The sequence below is a fragment of the Mobula birostris genome, chromosome 21 (assembly GCF_030028105.1).
Source record: "Mobula birostris isolate sMobBir1 chromosome 21, sMobBir1.hap1, whole genome shotgun sequence".
Taxonomy (NCBI): domain Eukaryota; kingdom Metazoa; phylum Chordata; class Chondrichthyes; order Myliobatiformes; family Myliobatidae; genus Mobula; species Mobula birostris.
In genome coordinates this window covers 28,241,428-28,262,736 of record NC_092390.1, presented here as the reverse complement: position 1 = coordinate 28,262,736, position 21,309 = coordinate 28,241,428, and the positions used below count along the sequence as shown (strand labels likewise).

At 41.8% G+C, this 21,309-nt stretch overlaps 1 protein-coding gene across 2 annotated transcripts in view; it reads left to right on the top strand.

The window, feature by feature from the left end:
- The first annotated feature begins 1,698 nt into the window (after nt 1-1,698).
- The window catches only part of tfam (transcription factor A, mitochondrial), a 46,349-nt gene continuing 26,738 nt past the window's right edge, over nt 1,699-21,309 (top strand). Inside the window, exons 1-3 of one of the 2 annotated variants that reach the window (XM_072239228.1) lie at nt 1,699-1,817; nt 16,534-16,569; nt 17,322-17,455. In XM_072239228.1, the coding sequence (XP_072095329.1) occupies nt 1,738-1,817; nt 16,534-16,569; nt 17,322-17,455 (250 nt within the window). In that variant the 5' untranslated portion in view covers nt 1,699-1,737. The remainder of the gene's footprint in view (nt 1,818-16,533; nt 16,570-17,321; nt 17,456-21,309) is intronic. The other variant, XM_072239229.1, reaches the window with a different exon arrangement.

Sequence of the window (21,309 nt, the reverse complement as noted above, 5' to 3'; positions counted from 1 at the left end):
TTTACTTTGTACTCTGCCTTGGACTTTGTCCTTCCAAAGTGTACCAACTCACACTTCTCTGGGTTGAACTCCACCTGCCACTTCTCAGCCCACTTCTGCATCCTATCAATGTCTCTCTGCAATCTTTGACAATCCTCTACACTATCTACAACACCACCAACCTTTGTGTCGTCTGCAAACTTGCCAACCCACCCTTCTACCCACACATCCAGGTCGTTAATAAAAATCACGAAAAGTAGAGGTCCCAGAACAGATCCTTGTGGGACACCACTAGTCACAATCCTCCAATCTGAATGTACTCCCTCTACCACCACCCTCTGCCTTCTGCAGGCAAGCCAATTCTGAATCCACCTGGCCAAACTTCCCTAGATCCCATGCCTTCTAACTTTCTGAATAAGCCTACCGTGTGGAACCTTGTCAAATGCCTTACTAAAATCCATATAGATCACATCCACTGCACTACCCTCATCTATATGCCTGGTCATCTCCTCAAAGAACTCTATCAGGCTTGTTAGACATGATCTGCCCTTCACAAAGCCATGCTGACTGTCCCTGATCAGACCATGATTCTCTAAATGCCCATAGATCCTATCTCTAAGAATCTTTTCCATCAGCTTTCCCACCACAGACATAAGGCTCACTGGTCTATAATTACCCAGACTATTCCTACTACCTTTTTTGAACAAGGGAACAACATTCGCCTCCCTCCAATCCTCTGGTACTATTCCTGTGGACGACGAGGACATAAAGATCCTAACCAGAGGCTCAGCAATCTCTTCCCTCGCCTCATGGAGCAGCCTGGGGAATATTCCATCAGGGCCCAGGGACTTATCTGTCCTTATGTATTTTAACAACTCCAACACCTACTCTCCCTTAATATCAACATGGTCCAGAACACCAACCTCACTCATATTGTCCTCACCATCATCAAGTTCCCTCTCATTGGTGAATACCAAAGAGAAGTATTCATTGAGGAACTCGCTCATTTCCACAGCCTCCAGGCACATCTTCCCACCTTTATCTCTAATCGGCCCAAAGGGCCTGTACTATGCTGTACTATTCTATGTTCTATATGGTCCTACTTTCACTCCTGTCATCCTTTTTTTCTTCACATAATTGAAGAATGCCTTGGGGCTTTCTTGGGGTGTAGAAGGCTGAGTGGAGACTTTATAGAGGTTTATGACATCTTGAGGGGCAAAAATAAGGTGAATTGTCAGTCTTTTTCTCAGGATTAGGGAGGCCAAACTTGAGGGGCATAGATTTAAACTGAGTTGTAATACATTTAAAGGGGACCTGAGGGGCAACATTTTCACACAGAAGGTAGTACATATATGGATCAAGCAGCCAGAGGAAGAGGTAGAAGTGGGAGCAATTACATTTTAAAAGACGTTTAGACAGGTACAGGGATATGAAAACCTAAAGTCGAGTTTACTGTCATCTGCACAAGTATATTTATGTACGTGAACAAGGGAAATGGGATCAGATCAATTCACCACCCCGGTCGGCAAGGACAAGCTGGTCCGAAGGTTTCTGAGCTGCCTGACCCTTAAGCATTTCTGAAAATGCTTGGGGGAAAAACCGATGCATCGTAATCAGGCTGAACCACGAATAAAGCCGCCAGAGGGGATGGGAACTACGCTGTCAGGACCCACCGTTAGCCGGCCGCTGTTTGCAGTGGGCGGGCGCCGTCTTCCCGCCCGCTCCTCCCACAATCTCCCTGGCGGCGGCAGCAGCGCAATGGCGGCTCTGGCGTCTCTCGGTGTGGCCTTGCTTGGGAAGGGGTTGGCAGGGCTGCTCAGCTGCCCGCGGGCCGTGAGGTGAGTACGGGGAACAGGTGAAGGGTCCCCGGAGGCTCTGGTGTAGGAGGTATGGTCGAGCGCAGAGAGGCGGGCTTTAGGCCCGGGATTCATGGCCGAGTTGCATGGAGCCGGGCTTCAGGCGCGGGAGTCATGGTCGAGTTGCAGGGAGCCGGGGTTCTTGGGGCAAGCGCAAGGTCCCGGGGGCCATCCGTGGAGTGCGGAGAAGGCAGTGCACAGGGAACCGGAACCGCGCTCTGAAAATAAACCACTCCTTCTCAGCTCCGCTGTTTCCAGATTATTGTAAAACATAGCCTTGCCCCCATTCCCTTCATTCAACCTCCACAAAGAGCTACCCTCCTCCTTACCCTGCCCGACCCCTCTTCCACAAGGAGATTCCTGCCCCTCTGTCCTGCCCGCCAGAGCAGTATTGCCATCCTGTCCGATACAATAGCATCATTATCTCCTACCATAGTGGAATGATTAGGGAGCAGTGAATGGAGCAGGGTCTATGACCCGAATCCATAAATAGCCTCCGGCCCTCCATTCAGCCACAGGGCACAGTATTTTCTGTTCACTCCACTCCTATCCTTCCACTCCCCTTAAACATCCCTGCTCTTTAATATTTCACTTCCTTTCCCAGCATTCACAACACTTCCACCCCCCAACCCCGTTTACAGAACAACAAACATGATAATCCAATTTTTATCATTTGAAAAACTGCAATATTGCCTTCGACAACTTTACTCTCACAACCTCACTTTCTAGGACTCTTCATCTCATGCTCTCGATATTTATTGCTTACTTATTATTTATTTTCCTATTTTTGTATTTGCACATTGGTTGTCTTACCTGTTTGGTCTTTTATTGATTCTATTTTGTTTCTTGTACTTACTGTGAATGCCTGAAAGAAAATGAATCTCATGGTTGTATATGGTGACATGTATGTAATTTGATCATATACTTTGATTGAAATAACATGACTTCTCTTCATACTGAGTGGGGTCTCTCCTTTGGCATCGCCCTTCTCATTAGCTTCCCAGGGAAATGTCTCTATTGTTTTCCTCTCACCCAAAACTATATCACCTTCTCTTGCAACAAAATGCTCCTTTAACCCCATAAAATAACACTGCCTCTTTTTTTTAAAATTCTGACTAACACTTTATACTCTGCTGCATGACTCCTGTTTAGTCCTTTCAAATAACAAGGGACTGTTTATCACTTTAATCACACTTTAGGTGTTACTGTATTCCTATACATAATCCTGGCTTGGAAGTACTCCATATACTTTTTATTGGTTTTGGAGTAAAGTCCAAGAAAACTGTCTTGCAGATTGAAGGCAACCTTTCAGGAGCACCAACTTATCTTTTCATTTACAGTAGATGTTGGAGACTGGCCTTGTCAATGACATCCCTGGCTGAAGAAGTGAAAATTAATGTCTTTCATTCTGGCTAGATGCTTTTCCATAGGATTGGCTATTTGATATATGGAAATGACAAGAATTTATATGTTGCTAAAATAAAATTGACAAATCATGTACAATGCCAGTTCAGAGTGATTATATAACAAAGTCTAATTTTATCATTTGAATTTGTGTCACTATTGTGTAGAGTAGATTGTGGAATAATGAAAACTACAGTTTTGCTTCAGGTGAATTATTTGGGCCTATGAGTTTAGGACTGGAAAAGCATCTAATTCTGAGGATGACATTTAATTAATATTTTAGGAACATCTGATTTCTGAACATTTTCCCTTTACATAGTGGTCTTGCTTGTACTTCAGGGGATAATAACAGCATGATTGAGATTATTGTGTGCTGTGTTTTTTGGCTATTGTCTGATGTGAAGCAGAAAGTGTTAGAAATGTACTTGCTGAAAATATTAATTTTCCCCTTTTGTATTTCCAGTAAATATCTAAAATGTGCCATTTTTAAAATTCACATTTATTTTTCCCTCCACCATAAGGGATGTGCTGAATCTCCTCATCCAATCAATAATGGTTTCAGGATAGAATTAATACTTGGGGAGCATCTAGTGCTGCTTTTCAGCATTCCAATTGTTAAAAATTGAGGCAATACAATCCCAATCAGTTCAAATAGTCTGCCTTCTGAAACAGTGACAGACAAAATTACCAATCAGTGCAAAATGAAGCAATCCAGTGTCTCATTGGTTTTGGTGTTAGTTTGGCTTTGAATGGAGAGAGTGGTTCAAAAGTTCAAAGTAAATTTGTTATCAAAGTATTATGGGTAATACTTAGTATTATCTGAGATTCATTTTCTAGCAGGCATTTACATTAGAACAAAGATACAATAGAATCAATGAAAAGAATCAACACAAAGACTGGCAAGTAATGTGCAAAAAACAAATGGTGCAAATATTAAAATAAATAAATAATGCTGAGAGCATGAATTATGGATTCCTTGAAAGCGAGTGCATTGATTGTATTCAGCAGACAGTACAATGTTGAGGAGAGTGAAGTTATCCATGCTGGTTCAGGAGCCTGATGGTTAAAGGTCAATAACTTCCTGAACCTGGAGGTGTGGGACCCAGGGCTCCCGTACCTCCTTCCCAATGGCAGCAGCCAGAAGAGAGCATGGCCTTGATGGTGGAGTGGGGGCGGTCTTTGATGCTGCTTTCTTACGGCAGCACTCCTTAGATATGCTCAATGGTAGGATGGCTTTTTCCGTCAAGGACTGGGCTGTCGTCTTCTCCCTCCCCCCCCCCCCCCACCATTCCCCATGCCCTTTTCCTTTTCTCACCTCATCTCCTTGCCTATCCATCACCTCCCTATGGTGCTGCTCCACCTTTTTCTTTCTTCTATGGCTTCTGTCCTCTCCTGTTGGATTCCCCCTTCTCCACCCTGTATCTCTTTCACCAATCTACTTCCCACCTCATTATTTCACCCTCCCCTTCCCAGTTTCACCTATCACCTTGTGTTTCTTCCTTCCCTCCTCCCACCTTCTAAATCTACTCACATTTTTTTCTCCAGTCTTGCTGAAGGGTCTCAGCCCAAAACATTGACTGCATTCTTTTCCACAGATGCTGCCTGGCCTGCTGAGTTCCTCCAGCATTTTGTGTGTGTTGCTTAAATTTCCAGCATCAGTAGATTTTCTTTTGTTTGTCACTGGTCCGCTACATTTTGTAGGCTTCTCTTTAGCATTTGTATTGCCATACTAGGCCGTGATGCAACCAGCCAGGGTACTCTCCATTCTGCATCTATAGAAGTTTGTCAGAGTGTTAGATGACTGCCAAATATGTGCAAACCTCTAAGAAAGTGGAGGGCCTACTGTATCTTCTTTGTTATGGCATTTGTTTTTTGATCAAGTTTCCATCTTGATTTTCTAAACTCCAGTAGATATCCCCCAACCCTTCCTCATATGATAACCTGCCCATTCCAGATATCCATTTCTGTACGCTTCCAATGTACTTACATCCTACTGTGTGTAAGATGACCAGTGTTCTACATAGTACTCCTCGTGGGGACTCACCAATGCCTAATGTAACTGGCATTGAATCTCTTGTAATCAAGTCCCCTTTCAATAAACAATAGAATTTTCTTATTTTTTCCTGTATGCTAGTCTTGCAGTTCATGCATCAGAAGCCCCAGATACCTTTTGGATTTTATTATTTTCTTGCCTAAACAGACAATTCTACCTTTTTCCACATTGTACTCCATTTGCCAGATCTTTGTGTGTTCATTTGACCTTCTTCACAATTTACTTTTGTCCCTAACTTTGTTATCATCAAACTATTCCTGTGGAACGCCTTTGGTCACTGACCTCCAGGCAGAACACACTCCATCTACTAGCATGCTTACTTCTGTAGGCAAGCCAATTCTGTATCCATACAGGCAAGATTCCCTATATCCAATTTCTCCTGAGTTTTGGAATGAGTTTACCATGGGGAACTTTGTTAAACACCTTACTAAAATCCACAGCTCAGTTTGTTTTGTCACTTTCTCAAGCAATTCAGTCAGGCTCATGAGCCATGATTTGCCCATCACAATACCTATGCTTCTCCAAATGCTTGTAAATCATAAGAACCCACTCCAATAATTTGTCCACCAATGGTGTAAAACTCACTGGTCTATAAATGAATTACATCTGTCACTCTCCAGTCTTCTGGTACTACCCTGTATCCAGTGAGGATGCAAAGCTCATTGCCTAAGATGTAGCAATCTCTTCCCTCACTTCCTGTGGTAACCTGGCGTATATCCCAACTGGTCCTGGGAGCTTATCTATCCAAATGCTTTTCAAAAGTTCCAGCAGATCCTTTTTCTTCACATCAGTATGTTCCAGCATATCAGCTTGTTCTATGTTGTCCTCAGATTCATCAAGGTCTCTCTCACTGGTAAATACTGAAGCAAAGTATTCATTAAGGATCTCCCCTATCTCCTCCGACTCCAGGCATGTTTTTCCTCTTTCACCCCTGATCAGTCCTATCCTCAAGCCATTCTCTTGTTCTTTATGTACATGTAGAACTCTGGGGTTTTCTTTAATCTTACTCACCTAGGCCTTCTCATGTCTCCTTCTAGATCTCCTAAGTGCCTTTTTAAGCTCCTTTCTGGCTACCTTTACTCATGGAGCTCTGTCTGATCCTTGCTTCCTAAACCTCAAGTATGCTTTCATTCTCTTGTCAACCATTGTTTTTGTTGCATTGTGGATTGGTCCTTTGAATATTTTTGTAACTTTTAACCTCATTTACTGATTTACTTTTACTCTCAATTCCATTTATTGCAATTTAATCATTTCCCTTACTAATACCTTTGTTTATAGCCAGTTCTCTGCTTAATATTTGTGAATTTACTCCCATGAGAAAACCACTTTTTATAAGGAAGGAGGCCCTTGGAAGTAATCTATTAAAATAGATTCAAACTGTGTGGTGCTGAGATACAGCAAGAGACAGAGAGTATGATGGGAATTTTCTAAAGACCTACCAACCGGTGAAGCCACCCCAACCTCCCCATGTTAAAGTGGGTTATGAAAGTTCAACATAGAATAATGTAGAATATTATAGCACTGGCCAGGCCATTCAACCCACAATGTTGTGCCAGTTTTGATGTTGAGTTATACTAAATGTGCTCCACCTGTTGATCATCCATATCCCTCCATTCCTTTTACATCATATGCCTATCTAAAATCCTCTTAAATGCGACCAAACTGGTACCTTCTACTACTAACCATGGTATCCCATTCCAGGCACCTAAGACTGCATTTTTGTGCATTTCTACCCTGGGGAACAGTCTACCATATCTCTGTCTCTCAGGTCTCCCCTCAGCCTCTGATTTTGTGAGGAGAGCCGTGCAAGTTTGTTCAACCTGTCATTATAGTTCATGCTGTCCGATCCAGACAGCTTCTTGGTCAACCTCTTCTGAACCCTTTCTGCAGTCTCCTCATCCTTCCTATAATGGGGTAACCAGAACTGCACACAATACTCCCAAGAGTGGTCTGACTAAAGACTTGTATAATTACAGCATGACTTCCTTACTCTTACACTTAACACCGCCACCAATGAAGGTAAGCATTCCTTATGCCTTCTTTACCATCTTATCTCCTTGTGTAGCCACTTTCAAAAACCTATGAACCTGGACCCCAAGATCCCTCTCTACCTCAATGCCATTAAGGGGCCTATCATTAACTCTGTACTTTCCCCTTTCATTTGACCTCCCAAAGTGAAATGCCTCACACTTGCCTGGATTAAACTCCATCTGCCACTTCTCTGTCCATATTAACCTATCATGAGGGACCTTGTCAAATGCCTTATTAATGACCATGTAGATAATGTCTACTGTATTACTAAACCCCAGCAGTCTCCTCACTTGTTTCTTTCAATAATCTGGGATGAATGCCATTCGGCCCTGGAGACTTATCCACCATAAAACTTTTCTGGAGAGCCTCCTCCTCAATCTCAAAATGTCCCAGCATGTAAGAATGCCCCACGTTGTCTTTAATCCTCCTTGGAAATTACCAGCACATTTAGTACCTCTGCCACTTACTTGCCCTAACTCCAAACACAAATTCCCTCCTTTATCCTTGAGTGGACTTGCCCCCTCCATAGTTGTCCTCTTCTAATTACTGTAGCCTAGTGGTCGCCAACCTGTCGATCGCGATCGACAGGTCGATCTTTGAGACTTTCCCAGTAGATCCCGTTTTTAAAAAAAAAATCAAAAATAAATACACAAATACTGTTGTAATGTGAGCATTATAAAAATAAGTAATACTGATTAGGATAATGGTAATATAGCAATACTTAAGCTACTGAAAGGTTTTTGTAAAGAGAGATTGTTTCCGGGTTGCGGGGTTTTAGTTCCGTTCTTTCTGCCCAGTGCACGTGTGTAGCTCCCCTGCCATGCACCGTGTTTTCAGCGTAGCTTGTGCTGCATCAAAGTGACCAATTAGATTAGATAAGAGTACAAAGTGTCACAAACATCAATATGCGGCAGTGGTCCCCAAGCTCCAGGCTGCAGACCGATACATTGCTGCGAAGAATGCAGCGGTAGTTGGGACGCACCCAGCACATCTTTAAGAAAAAAGCTGAAATAAACCAGCTAATTAATTAGGTGGGCACGTAAATGTCGGCCCAGACCAGAGGCGATGCAATCGGCAATCGCTCATGATATCCTGATAGCATGGCGGAGGCTTCACGAAAGAAGGCAAAAACGTACAATTTCCATCCAGAATGGGAAGAGGAATTTCTATTTACCTTGGTGAAAGACAAGTGTGTATGTATGTTGTGCCACCAAACACAAGCACTGACTAAAAGAGGGAATCTGGAGCGGCACCACAACACCAACCACCAGAAATTTAAAGACACCTACCCCCCAAAGAGCACAATTCGTGCCAGGAATGTTGAGGAGCTGAAATCGGGGTTGAAGGCCCAGCAATCGTTTTTCACAAAACATGCTGCTCAAAATAAGGCTGCTATTGAAGCAGCATTTCATGTAAGTCACCTTTTGGCTAAACACAAGAAGCTTTTTACAGATGGCGATTTTTTTCGAGGAAGCAATGGCCATTACCGCAGAGACTGTTTTTAATGACTTTAAAAACAAAAACGACATCACAACCGCAATACATAATATACCGCTTGGCCCTGCGACAGTGACAAGGAGGGTAGAGTCACTGTCAGAGTTCGTGGATTGACGTCACTCTGTGAATATTTTTCACTACAGTTTGATGGATCCCTGGATGTAATGCAAACAGCTCGGCTTGTTGTATTTGTCAGAATGGTTTTCCAGAATTTTACAACAAAGGAGGACTTCCTCACTCTTTTGCAATTAAAGGAGAGAACGAGAGGTGAGGATATTTACAATGAGTTTAAAAAATATGTCCGTGAAAATGACATCCCCATTCATAAACTGGTGGCAATTACTAGTGATGGGGCCTCAGCAATGCGTGGTGTGCGTGTTGGTTTTATAGCACTAAAAGTCAGTGCCTACTTCGGGTCAACTTATCTATGTGAAATTGCATGTTCACAGATGAAAATTATTAAATCTAAGTACAGGAGCTGTCTTACTGACAGACACCTCACAGACTATCTCAAACTGGCTGGCTGTAGTTATGGGCCAAATTTCAGGGAACTAGCAGAAAGTATTCGGCACCAGTCATCACACTGAGTGCAACAGTCAATTCTTATTCATTTATTTTTCGTGTTGAAATAAAATTAAATAATGAAACTTAGAATTAAAGGTGTGAAGTATTGTAGTATTCTTAAAGAAAGACAGCTATGGCCTGTTTGATATGCTAGTTACAGTGTTTTCTTGTTTGAATTAATGTGAAAGTTTGACTAAAGTATTTTGTGTAATTCAAATACAATTAGCCCAAATAAAAGGCCTCAAATTGGAAGTACAATCTGAGCTGTTTTTTCTCTTAAACAATTTAGTAGGTAGATTTTGCCTTTCACTAAGTTCAAGGTAGGGGATCTTGGTCTTAAAAGGGTTGGTGACCACTACTGTAGCCCTTATGGAATTTAAAAATTACATCCCTAATATAAAATTCACCCATGGAATTAATGTTGAGGTAAATAATAACAAAATGTGAAGAAAACAATTTTTTATTTTTCCAACCATTATTTCTTACATGCATGGATAATGAGACATTTTTCTCTGCAAGGTTTGTTCATTTTGCTGTCTTGCAATTTCCACTCACCACCCCCCCAACATTTTCTGTATTATTTACCCTATATGTCTGAAATAAGCAAATTTAAGTTCAAATTAGATTTTATTAACAACGTAGTATATGTTACCAAATACTACCCTGAGATTCATTTTCTTGCAGGCATTCATAGTAGAATACAAATGTACATTGGAATCAGTGATGAAACTACACGTGAACAAGGGCTGACAGATTATGCACATACAAAAAGAAACATAATAATGGTAAATACATTTTGAAAAAACTGAGAATATAGTTTTAGGGTCCTTGAAAGTGAGTCCATAGGTTGTGTTCAGTAATCAGTTCACTGCTGTGGTGAGTGAAGATGTCCATGCTGGTTCAGGAACCTAATGGTTGAAGAGTAACAACTGTTCCTGAACTTGGTAGTATGGGACCTAAGGCTTCAGTACCTCTTGATAGTAGCAGTGAGAAGAGAGCATAGCTTGGATATTTGTGGATCCTTGGTGGATGTTGCTTTCTTGTGCTAGCTCTCTTTGTAGATATGTTTAGTGGTGGGGAGGGCTTTTCCTGTGATGGACTGGGCTGTATCCACCACCTTTTGTAGGCTTTTCTGTTCTTGGCATTGGTGTCTCCATACTAGGTCATGATGCAACCAGTCAGGGTACTCTCCACTGTGCATCTATAGAGGTTTGTCAAGAGTGGAGGATGACATGTAAAATCTGCTCAAATGTGTAAGAAAGTAGAGGTACTGCGATACTTTCTTTGAAATAGCATTGCATCCTTGTCGCAGCACAGATCCTCTGATATAATGCCAGGAATTTAATGTTTCTGACCCTCTCCACCACAGATCCCCACATGAGCACTGGCTCGTGAACCCCCAGTTTATTCCTCCTATAATCAATAATCAGCTCTTTGGTTTTTCTGATGTTATTGTGGCACCACTCAATAAGATTTTCGTTCTCCCTCCTATAGGAGGATTTGTCCCATGTTTGTTTCAGCCAACAACAGTGGTGTCGTCAGCAAACTTGGATTTGGTGTTGGAGTTGTACTTGCCTTCACAAAGGTATAAAGTGAGTAGAGCAGGGAGTTAAGCACACAGCCTTGTAGTGCACCTGTGCTGGTGGTGATTGTGGAAGGGAAGATGTTGCCAATCTGTACTTACTGGGTCTGCAAGTGAGAAAATCAAGGATTTAGTTACAGTTACAAAGTTGTAAACTTAAATGAATTGTTTGAGTTAGGTCATTAAAACTACTTGCCTATATTTGAGACATCTCAAACTAAAGGCTGAAAGATGATAAACATCCTCAATTGCTGACAAGGCAATTTCTCAGATGTAACTACCCACACCCCACTCACCCGCCAAATAAGGTATGATAGCAGGAAATTATTGGCTGACTATTAAAGAATTAATGCAATAGCTATTCCCAATAAGGAAAGTAATCAAACTGTGGCTAATGAAAAGTTAAAGATGGCATCAGATCAAGGGAAAAGGCTTGTCAAGCTGCTAGAAAGAGCATAAGGCCTGAGGATTGGCTATACCAGAATTCAGTAGAAAACTAAGACAGAGGGGCCCTCCCAGTCAGATCCCTCCTGTACGCCAGGAAAGTCTCCGCACCCCACTGCCCACGGGAGGACTGCAGTGAGGAGGAGTCTGTGGCCCACCTCTTTGCACACTGTCAGTTCGCAGAGAGGGTGTGGAGGAGGATGGATGGGCTGGAGTGCCACGTGGGTGGCCATAAGTATGGATATGTACAGACTATGATGGAAACGTTTGTAAAGGACAGAAAGTTATGGAATGGTTTATTGTATATAATTTTATTTTTGAATAAAGTATATTTTGAAATAAAGAAAAACTAAGACATTAAGAAAAGGAATAATAGAATATGAGTAATCTGGTGAGAAATATGAGCACAGGTAGTTCAATAGATATGTAAAGAGGGAAAGGTTTAGTAAAAGCTAATTATATTGGGGAATAAAGAAACGGCAGAGAAATTAAACAGTTTGTATCCACTTGCACAGAAAGAGGTGTAAAACACACGTGAAAATAGTTGAAGAACAGTGAGCCACTAGAGAATGAAAATCGAAAACTTCTAAATAACCAGAACCTGATGACCTGTATCCTTGGGTTTTGGAAAAGAAATGTATCTTTGGAAATAGCATAGTGTGGCAAATGCAAGGAGACCTGAAGGGCTATAAACAGGCTTAGTGAATGGCTGATGATCTGCATATGTAATGAGAAGAATGAAAGCTTCCACTTCAGGAGGAAGTAGAAATGTAAAGGAATTGGTTTGCAGGGGAACCGGGGTGTTCACAAATCATAGTAAGTTTGTTTACAGGTAAGCAAGCAGGAAGGAAGCCACAAGAATTAGAGTAAAAAAAATATAGATCTCTCACTGCGATTATGTAGGACCCTAATAAGCGCACATCTGGAATATTATGTACAGGTTGGGCCTACTGGTCTGAGGAAGGGTATTCTTGCAATGGATGGAGTTGTGTGAAGCTTCACCAAATTCGGTGTGAATTGGCCTAAGAGGAAGTGAATTTTCTGGCCCTATATTTTCATGTGTCTGGAAGAATGAGTGGTGATGTATTGAGACATACAGGATTCTTGCAGGCGTGACAGGATAGATGCAGAGACGATACTTGGTCTGATTGTGTGTCTTGAACTAAGATCAGAATAAGGACACAGTTGTATTGGACAGCAAAGATGAGAAGTTTATTGACCCATTGAGGTGGTTAGTGTTTGGAATTTGCACTGTTTGAAAATGCACTGAGGGAACTGGGGGACAGAATATTCAGTCAGAAAAGTGTCACCTTTTTGAAGGATCACCTGAATGGTAAAGAAGGCATAAAGCTAAATGGCTCACTCATTCTATACCTGAATGAGGTTTATTATCACTGATGTGTAATAAATTTTGTTGTTTTGCAGCTGCAGTACAGTGGATACATTAAAAAAAACTGAAAACTAGAAGAAATATAAAATTAAAGTAGTGAATAGTGTTTGTAGCTTCAAGGATCATTCGGAAACCTGATAATGGAGAGGACGATGCTGTGACTAAAATGTTAAGTGTGCGTCTTCAGGCTCCTGAATCTCCTCTCTGATGTTAGTAATGAGATTGAGGGCATAGAAACAGAAAACCTACAGCACAATACAGGCCCTTTGGCCCACAAAGCTGTGCCGAACATGTCTTTACTTGAGTAATTACCTAGTGTTACCCATAGCCCTCTATTTTTCTGAGCTCCATATACCTGTCCAGGAGTCTCTTAAAAGACCCTATCGTATCCACCTCCACCACCATCGCCGGCAGCCCATTCCACGCGCTCACCACTCTCTGCGTTTTTAAAAAAAAAACCTACCCCTGATACCTTCTCTGTACCTACTTCCAAGCACCTTAAAAACTCTGCCCTCTCGTGCTAGGTATTTCAGCCCTGGGATAAAGCCTCTGACTATCCACACGATCAATACCTCTTATACACTTCTATCAGGTCACCTGTCATCCTCCGTCGCTCCAAGAAAAAAAGGCTGAATTCACTCAACCTATTCTCATAAGGCATGCTCCCCAATCCTCTGTAAATCTCCTCTGTACCCTTTCTATAGTTTCCACATCCTTCCTATAGTGAGGCGACCAGAAGTGAGCGCAGTACTCCAAGTGGGGTCTGACTAGGGTCCTATATAGCTGTAACATTACCTCTCGGCTCCTGAACCCAATCCCATGATTGATGAAGGCCAATGCACCGTATGCTTTCTTAACTACGGAGTCAATCTGCACAGCAGCTTTGCGTGTCCTATGGACTCTGACCCCAAGATCTCTCTGAACCTCCACACTGCCAAGAGTCTTACCATTAATACTATATTCTGTCATATTTGACCTACCAAAATGAACCACCGCACACTTATCTGGGTTGAACTCCATCTGCCACTTCTCAGCCCATTTTTGCATCCTATCAATGTCCCGCTGTAACCTCTGACAGCCCTTCAAACTATCCGTAACACCTCCAACCTTTGTGTCATCAGCAAATTTACTTACCCAGCCCTCCACTTCTTCATCCAGGTCATTTATAAAAATCACAAAGAGTAGGGGTCCCAGAACAGATCCCTGAGGCACACCACTGGTGACTGACCTCCATGCAGAATATGACCCGTCTACAACCACTCTTTGTCTTCTGTGAGCAAGCCAGTTCTGGATTCACAAAGCAATTTCCCCTTTGATCCCATGCCGCCTTACTTTCTCAATAAGCCTTGCATGGGGTACCTTATCAAGTGCCTTGCTGAAATCCATATACACTACATCTACTGCTCTACCTTCATCAATGTGTTTAGTCACATCCTCAAAAAATTCAGACAGGCTCATAAGACATGACCTGCCTTTCACGAAGCCATGCTGACTATTCCTAAGCATATTATGCCTCTCCAAATGTTCATATAGCCTGCCTCTCAGGATCTTTTACATCAATTTACCAACCTCTGAAGTAAGACTGACTGGTCTATAATTTCCTGGGCTATCTCTACTCCCTTTCTTGAATAATGCAACAACATTGGCAACCCTCCAATCTTTCAGAACCTCTCCCATCCCCATAGATGATGCAAAGGTCATCGCCAGAGGCTCAGCAAACTCTTCCTTCGCCTCCCACAGTAGCCTGGGGTACCTCTTGTCCGGTCCCGGTGACTTATACTAGGGGTCCCCAACCTTTTTTGCACTACAGACCAGTTTAATATTGACAATATTCTTGCGGACCGGCCGACCTGGGGGGGGGGGGTGTTGGGTTGCCAATGGCCAAGAGCAGCAGTCAAATACGTTGTGTTTACCCAGAGAAAGACTACAATGACCATGAAGCCTTGCGTGGCACCATTGCGCATGCGTGTACCTGCCGATTTTTTTCCTGCAAATCGTTTTTGGCGATTCTGTTCAGGGCGGGGGGGGGGGGGTGTTAATCATGACCGGAATACCAGTGATAAGTGGCTAATACACTCAATTTCGTTTCTAAAAGGGTTTATCTAACAAATTTAATATTAAACACAGTGCATATTTTCCTTGCATGAATATAGTGATAGGTCAGTTATCAGAGGAGGATGGGGAGCTTGAAGTAAGTGTTGAACGAACTTCCAGTAGAAGTGGCAGAAGCAGGTTCGGTATTATCATTTAAAGAAAAATTGGATAGCTATAGGGACAGGAAAGGAATGGAGGGTTGTGGGCTGAGTGCAGGTCGGTGGGACTAGGTGAGAGTAGCGTTTGGCATGGACTAGAACGGCAGAGATGGCCTGTTTCCGAGCTGTAATTGTTATATGGTTATATAAGTCAATAGCATCATAACATTTTAAGTAACGTTTGGATATTAAACACATAGCACATATTTTCCCTGTGTGAACATATTAAATCATTGCAACACACCAATATTGCTGAATCAGTGGGAGCTCTGGGCTTGTTTCCCTGCAACAACACGGTCCCATCAAGGGATGATGGGAGACAGCGATACTCGAAGGGGGTTCCTTATGTCCAGTCGATTCCGCAATTTAGTTTTCAGTACTTTCGTGGCTATCTCAGGATATTTAGCCTTGACTTTGATCAAGAATGCCGGCAGAGATGTTATGTCAAACATACTTTTCAGCCCGCCGTCATTTGCAAGCTTAAGGAGTTGATCTCCTTCCTGCACTGACACGGATGATGCGCGGGTCATGACCTCGCATGCGTAATGGCTCCACAGAACGTGACAGGGAATGAGAAAAGGTGCAGCTGACTCATATCGCCAAATCATATCGTTCCCTCGCGGCCCAGTAGCACATGCTTTGCGGCCGGTGGTTGGGGACCACTGACTTATACAAATTGCTGCTTTCTAAAAGCGCCTGCACGTTCTCTTTCTTAGTATCTACATTCTCAAGCTTTTCAGTCCGCTCTAAGTCATCCCTACAATCGCCAAGATCCTTTTCCGCATGTCCTGGGTGGTTGGTGTACTTAATGGTAGATGATGCCTTTTCGAGGCACCAACTCAATTTTCTTGCCGCTTTGAGACATCAGTTTTTTTTCCTCATCCGATTGTCATCAGTAATGCTTTATTTTTATGTTCCATTTGCGTATCTGTACACTGAACCCTTTTTACACCAGATTAATGAATCAGCATGCTACTATTGGTAACCTTTAACTGTTCAAGAATATTTCCATAAAGAAAATACTTCCATGAGATTTATTAATTTCATTCTCATTTCTGTGATTTGAGGATTTATAAATTGGAAACGAGGATTTGAGCTCTTCGTTAATTGTAAGATTTTAACGCGGTACATGGAAACGTTACATTATTGGTGCCATTCAGTATTCATTGCTTTCTTGGACAGGTGTGAAAATTCCTTTGCTTCTCTGCAGAGAGCAGGGATTTATCTCTGAAATAAATGAGTAACATTTATCCTTTGATCAATGAATCTGTAATTTCGCTGCAATTTTGGAATCTGTATTCACGTAATCGCATGCTTTGTAATAATTGGCAGTGAAACATTTTGTAGCATCTTTCAGATATGTAGTGCTATATAAAAACAATTTTTGCATGTTTTAATATAATGTGCTTGTCAGATCTAAGGATTTTTACATTTATATACTTTGTGACCATTCCCATAAAAGAGTCTCTTCATGCTTGCAGGTTCAAATTCACTCCACTACCAAGGCACATTTTAAGGTAAAGACTATAACAATGAACAGGAGAGCTTAAATTTCTATTTGGTTTGATTTCTAGTTCCATTCGCTGCTTTAAAAATGGAAGAAGAAGAAAGCCCTTAACTCCGAGTGGGGTCATCGGGACGCCATCATGACGGCGTTTTTTTGGCAGGCTTTCTTATGTTTTATGAGGCTGAGTTGCTAGCTTGATGCTCAACCCAGCACAGATGGAAAGCGTGCAAGGGGGCCAACTGGATTTGAACTCAGGAGCCTTCGCTCCGAAGTCCGGCGCTGATGCCACTACGCCACCTGCTGGCTGCTTCACAAATACTCTCTCTTCAACTTTGAGCAATACTTCCTCTTCATTAGATTTTTTTTTTAAACTTGGCTTTATAAAACAATAATTCAGCCCAGAAGCAGTTCAGAGCAATTTATATTTACAGTCCATTGTAGACTGCATCATTAGAAGAAAAAAAAATTGCTTGCAAACTCTACCATATTAATTTTTGCAATGAACTATGTTTACTGAACTGAAGGCAATCATAAGTGGATACAGAAGCATCCATCTGGCTAATCTGTTCCAAAGGTTTTATTTTGCAAAGCTTCATAAATTCCAAATCCATTTTGAGACTGGTTAACTAAATGGTCTACCTTGTTGCAATGTCTAGTAAAGTTTCTTGTCAAGTAAGAAAATGCCGTTGTTTTCCTATTTTCTGTTCAATTGACGTTACCAGTGAATGTCGAGGGATAACATTTTTTTTCTTTGTGAAACAGCTGCAACAACTTGTGCATAGCAATACGGAGGTTATCATTGGATAAGCCCCCCATCATCCCTCCGAAACGGCCGCTCACTGCTTACCTGCGTTATGTGGTGGAGCAGCAGCCAATCCTGATAAACCAAAAACCAGGTAAAAAAAAAAAATGGAATCCATTTTCTAACACAGAATGGTGTACTCTTTGAAACATCTTATTTTTCTTCATGTTCTTAGTAAATCCTCTTACAAGTAGCTGTGGAAACCATGAGGACCCAGCTGCATCTCAAAAAATATCCAGTAGCATTTGTGGAAAGATAAGCAGTTAAAATTTGAGGTCGAATACTCCTCATCAGAAAGGTCTTCAACATTAAGCACTAACTCTTTCTACTCATGCCTGATCTGCTCAGTATTTCACACATTTTGTTTTTATTTCTGATTTCTAGCATCTATAGTTCATGTCTTTATTTCTAATTGTATGCCTCCAGTTTTATTGTTTTGTTTTAAATATTATGTCATGGCCAGTATTTATCTCTACTGAAGAATATCTTGCAATAAAATGAGCAGAATTTCTGTTGAGTCAAATCATTGGTAGCCTAACAACCATCATGCTCTGGTGAGGCAAGGACACAGTGTCCCATAATTCAATAGGGTCCAGTGGCCTTCATTAACACTGACAGCCTGTTGCACTCCAGAATGTGATGGGCAATGAAGTTCTGCCCAAGGCTGGCAAAGGTGTCAGTTAACATGATTAGTGACTAAATGAAGAGGAAGTGAGCTTTCTGGCCCTATATTTTCATGTGCATGGAATAAACTGGTGCTTTTGCAGGAAACATGCACACGTTCTGGGCTGGAGTCAATTTCTACTGGGTTAGAAGCATGAGATTCTGCAGATGCTGGATGTTCAGACTAACACACGATGTGATGGAGGAACTCATCAGATCAGGCAGCATCTATAAAGAGGAATAAACAGCAAACGTTTCAGGCTGAAAATCTTCAGGGTTTGTGATCGGATCCTGATGCATGGTTTCGGTCCGAAACATTGGTTTATTCCTCTTCATAGATGCTGCCTGATCTGAGTTTTTTCTATAGGATTTTTAATCTCCTTGTACATGCTGGACCTTTCGGTGTGAAATAAGACTATAAGACGTACTGTAGGAGCAGAATTAGGCCATTCAACCCATCAAATTTATGCCACCTTTCCATCATGGCTGATTTATTATCCCTTGAAACCCCATTCTCCTACCTTCTCCCCACAATCTTTGACACCCTTACTAATCAAAAACCTATCAACCCCCACATTATGTATCCAATGACTTGTCATCCACAGTCATCTATGAAATTAATTCCACAGATTCATTACCCACTGGCTTGATAAGCTCCTCATCTCTGTTCCAAAGGGATGTCCTTCTATTCTGAGGCTTTGCCCTCGGGTACTAAACTCCCCTCATATGGGAAACATCCTTACCACATCCACTCTATCTAGACCAGGGGTTCCCAACCTTTTTTATGCCATAGATCCTGAACATTAATCGAGGGATCCATGGATCTCAGGTTGGGAGCCACTGATCTAGATCTTTAAATATTCTGTACAATATTCTCAATAAAATCCTGCACGAGGGCTCCCAAGACCCTTTGTACCTCCAAAGTCCCTTTGTAAAATGGTCTATGCCTTTATTTGTTCTATCAAAGTGCCTGATCATACACTTCCCTGCACCATATACTATCTATTATTTCTCCTAATCTATCAGTCTTTTCAGAATCCCTGCTTCCTCAACACTACTTGCCCCTCCACCTTTCTTTATATTGTCCATACCCTCAGACACAAAGCCATCAATTTAGTCATCCAAGACATTGATGTATAATGTGAAAAGAAATGGTCCCAACGCCAACTCCTGCAGAGCATCACAGGTTACTGGTAGCCAAGTAGAAAAGGTCTCCTTTATTCCCACTCTTTGCCTTTTGCCAGTCAGCCAATCATCTATCAATGCTAGTGTATTTCCTGTAATATCATGTGCTCTTGTTGGGCTGCTTCACATGTGGCAATTGTCAATGGTCCTTTGAAAATCCAAGCAAACGTCCCCTGACTTTCCTTTGTCTATTCTACCTGTTACTTCCTTAAAAAATTCCAATAGATTTCAGGCAAGGTATCCCTTAAGGAACCCATGCTGACTTTGGCCCTTTTTTATCATGTGCTTCCAAGTATACTGAAACCTCATCCTTATTAATGGACTTCAACAATTTCCCAGCTACTGAGGTCGGGCTAACTGGCCTATAATCTCCTGTCTTTGCTTCCCTCCCTTCTTGAAGAGTGGAGTTGCATTTGCACTTTTCCAGTCCTCTGGGACCATTCCAGAATCTTGAAAGATCACTACTAATGCCACCACAATCCCTTCAGCTCCCTCCTTCAGAACCCTGGGGTGCAGCCATCTGATCCAGGTGGCTTTTCTACCTTCAGACCTTTCAGCTTCCCAAGCCCCTTTTCCTTAGTAATAGCAACATGACTCCTTTCTGCCCCCTTGAATTTCTGGCATTCTTCTGGTGTCTTCCACAGTGAAGACTGACACAAAATTCTAAATAAGTTTGTCCGCTATTTCTTTGTCCTCTATTACTACCTCTCCAAAATAATTTTCTGGAGGTCAGATATGTACTCTTGCCTCTCTTTTACTCTTTATCTATCAGAAAACACTTTTAATCACCTCTTTTATGTTATTAGTTAGGTTACTTTCATATTTAATCTTTTCTCTCCTTACGGCTTTTTAGTTGCCTTCTGTTGGTTTTTTAAAATCTTCCCAATCCTCGAACTACACACTAATTTTTGCTATATTATATACCCTCTTTTGCTTTATGCTGTCTTTAACTTCCCTTGTCATCCACAGTTGCTTCAACCTCCCTGTAGAATAAAGTATCTGTCCTGCACCTTCTGAATTGTTCCCAGAAATTAACTATTGTTGTTCTGCTGTCATCCCTGCTTAATTCCCCCTCTAATCAATCTGGCCAGCTAATTTCTCAGTTCTCTGTTGTTCCCTTTACTCCACTGTAATACTGATACGTGTATCTGATTTTAGCTGCTTCCTCTCAAACTGTAGGGTGAATTCTATCATATTATGACAACTGCCTCCCAAGGGTTCCTTTATATTAAGCTCCCTAATCAAATCTCATCCATTTCACAAATAGATGACATTATATTGCAACAGGGTACATTTCATAAGGATTTTTTTTTCTTTAAGTTGTAATGGTTGCTATAGACATGCATCTTTATAATCATTCAGTTTGCTTCTGGTATTGATATTACCTTGATTTCCTCATGGATGCAATGCCACCTAGACTTTGAATAAAACAAGTCCAATTTGAATTGTACATCCTCTTCTGAGATTGATTATAGAAAGATTGGGCATGAGATAAAATAAAGTTTTCTTTTGCTTTTGTTCAGGCAAAATTTGAAAGGAGCACCATGTTACCTGATAATTTCCCTACTGAGTGCACTGTGATAAGTTGTCTGACTGACTGTAAGTTACATTTTCTGAGTGGGTGAGGCCAGGAATGGAAAGACTGTACTGTTCTATCACATGGCAAAGGTGCTAGAGGGAGGGCTTCAGATTTTTAGATCATTGGGCTCTCTTCCTGGGAAAGTGGAACCTGCACAGAAGGGATGGCTTGCTCCTGAACTGGAGGTGGACTAATATCCTAGCGGATAAGTTTGCTAGTGCTGCATTGGAGGGAAAGGGGGGTTACACTAGAGTTGCAGGGGGGTGGGAACCAGAGCACCAGAACAGATATGGAGTGGTTGTGGGGAAAGATGTTGTTAAGCCTTCATAGAAGGTCAGGAATCAAAAGGTTGAATTTGGTGGAACTTGGGACTAAATGTTATGAACTGCATAAATTTCAATGCAAAGAGCATTGTAGGGAAGGTGGATGAGCTTAGGGCATGGATCAACAGTTAGGATTATGACATTAGTGAGGCTTGTTGATAAGGGGCAGGGCTGGCAACTTAGTATACCAGGGTTTCA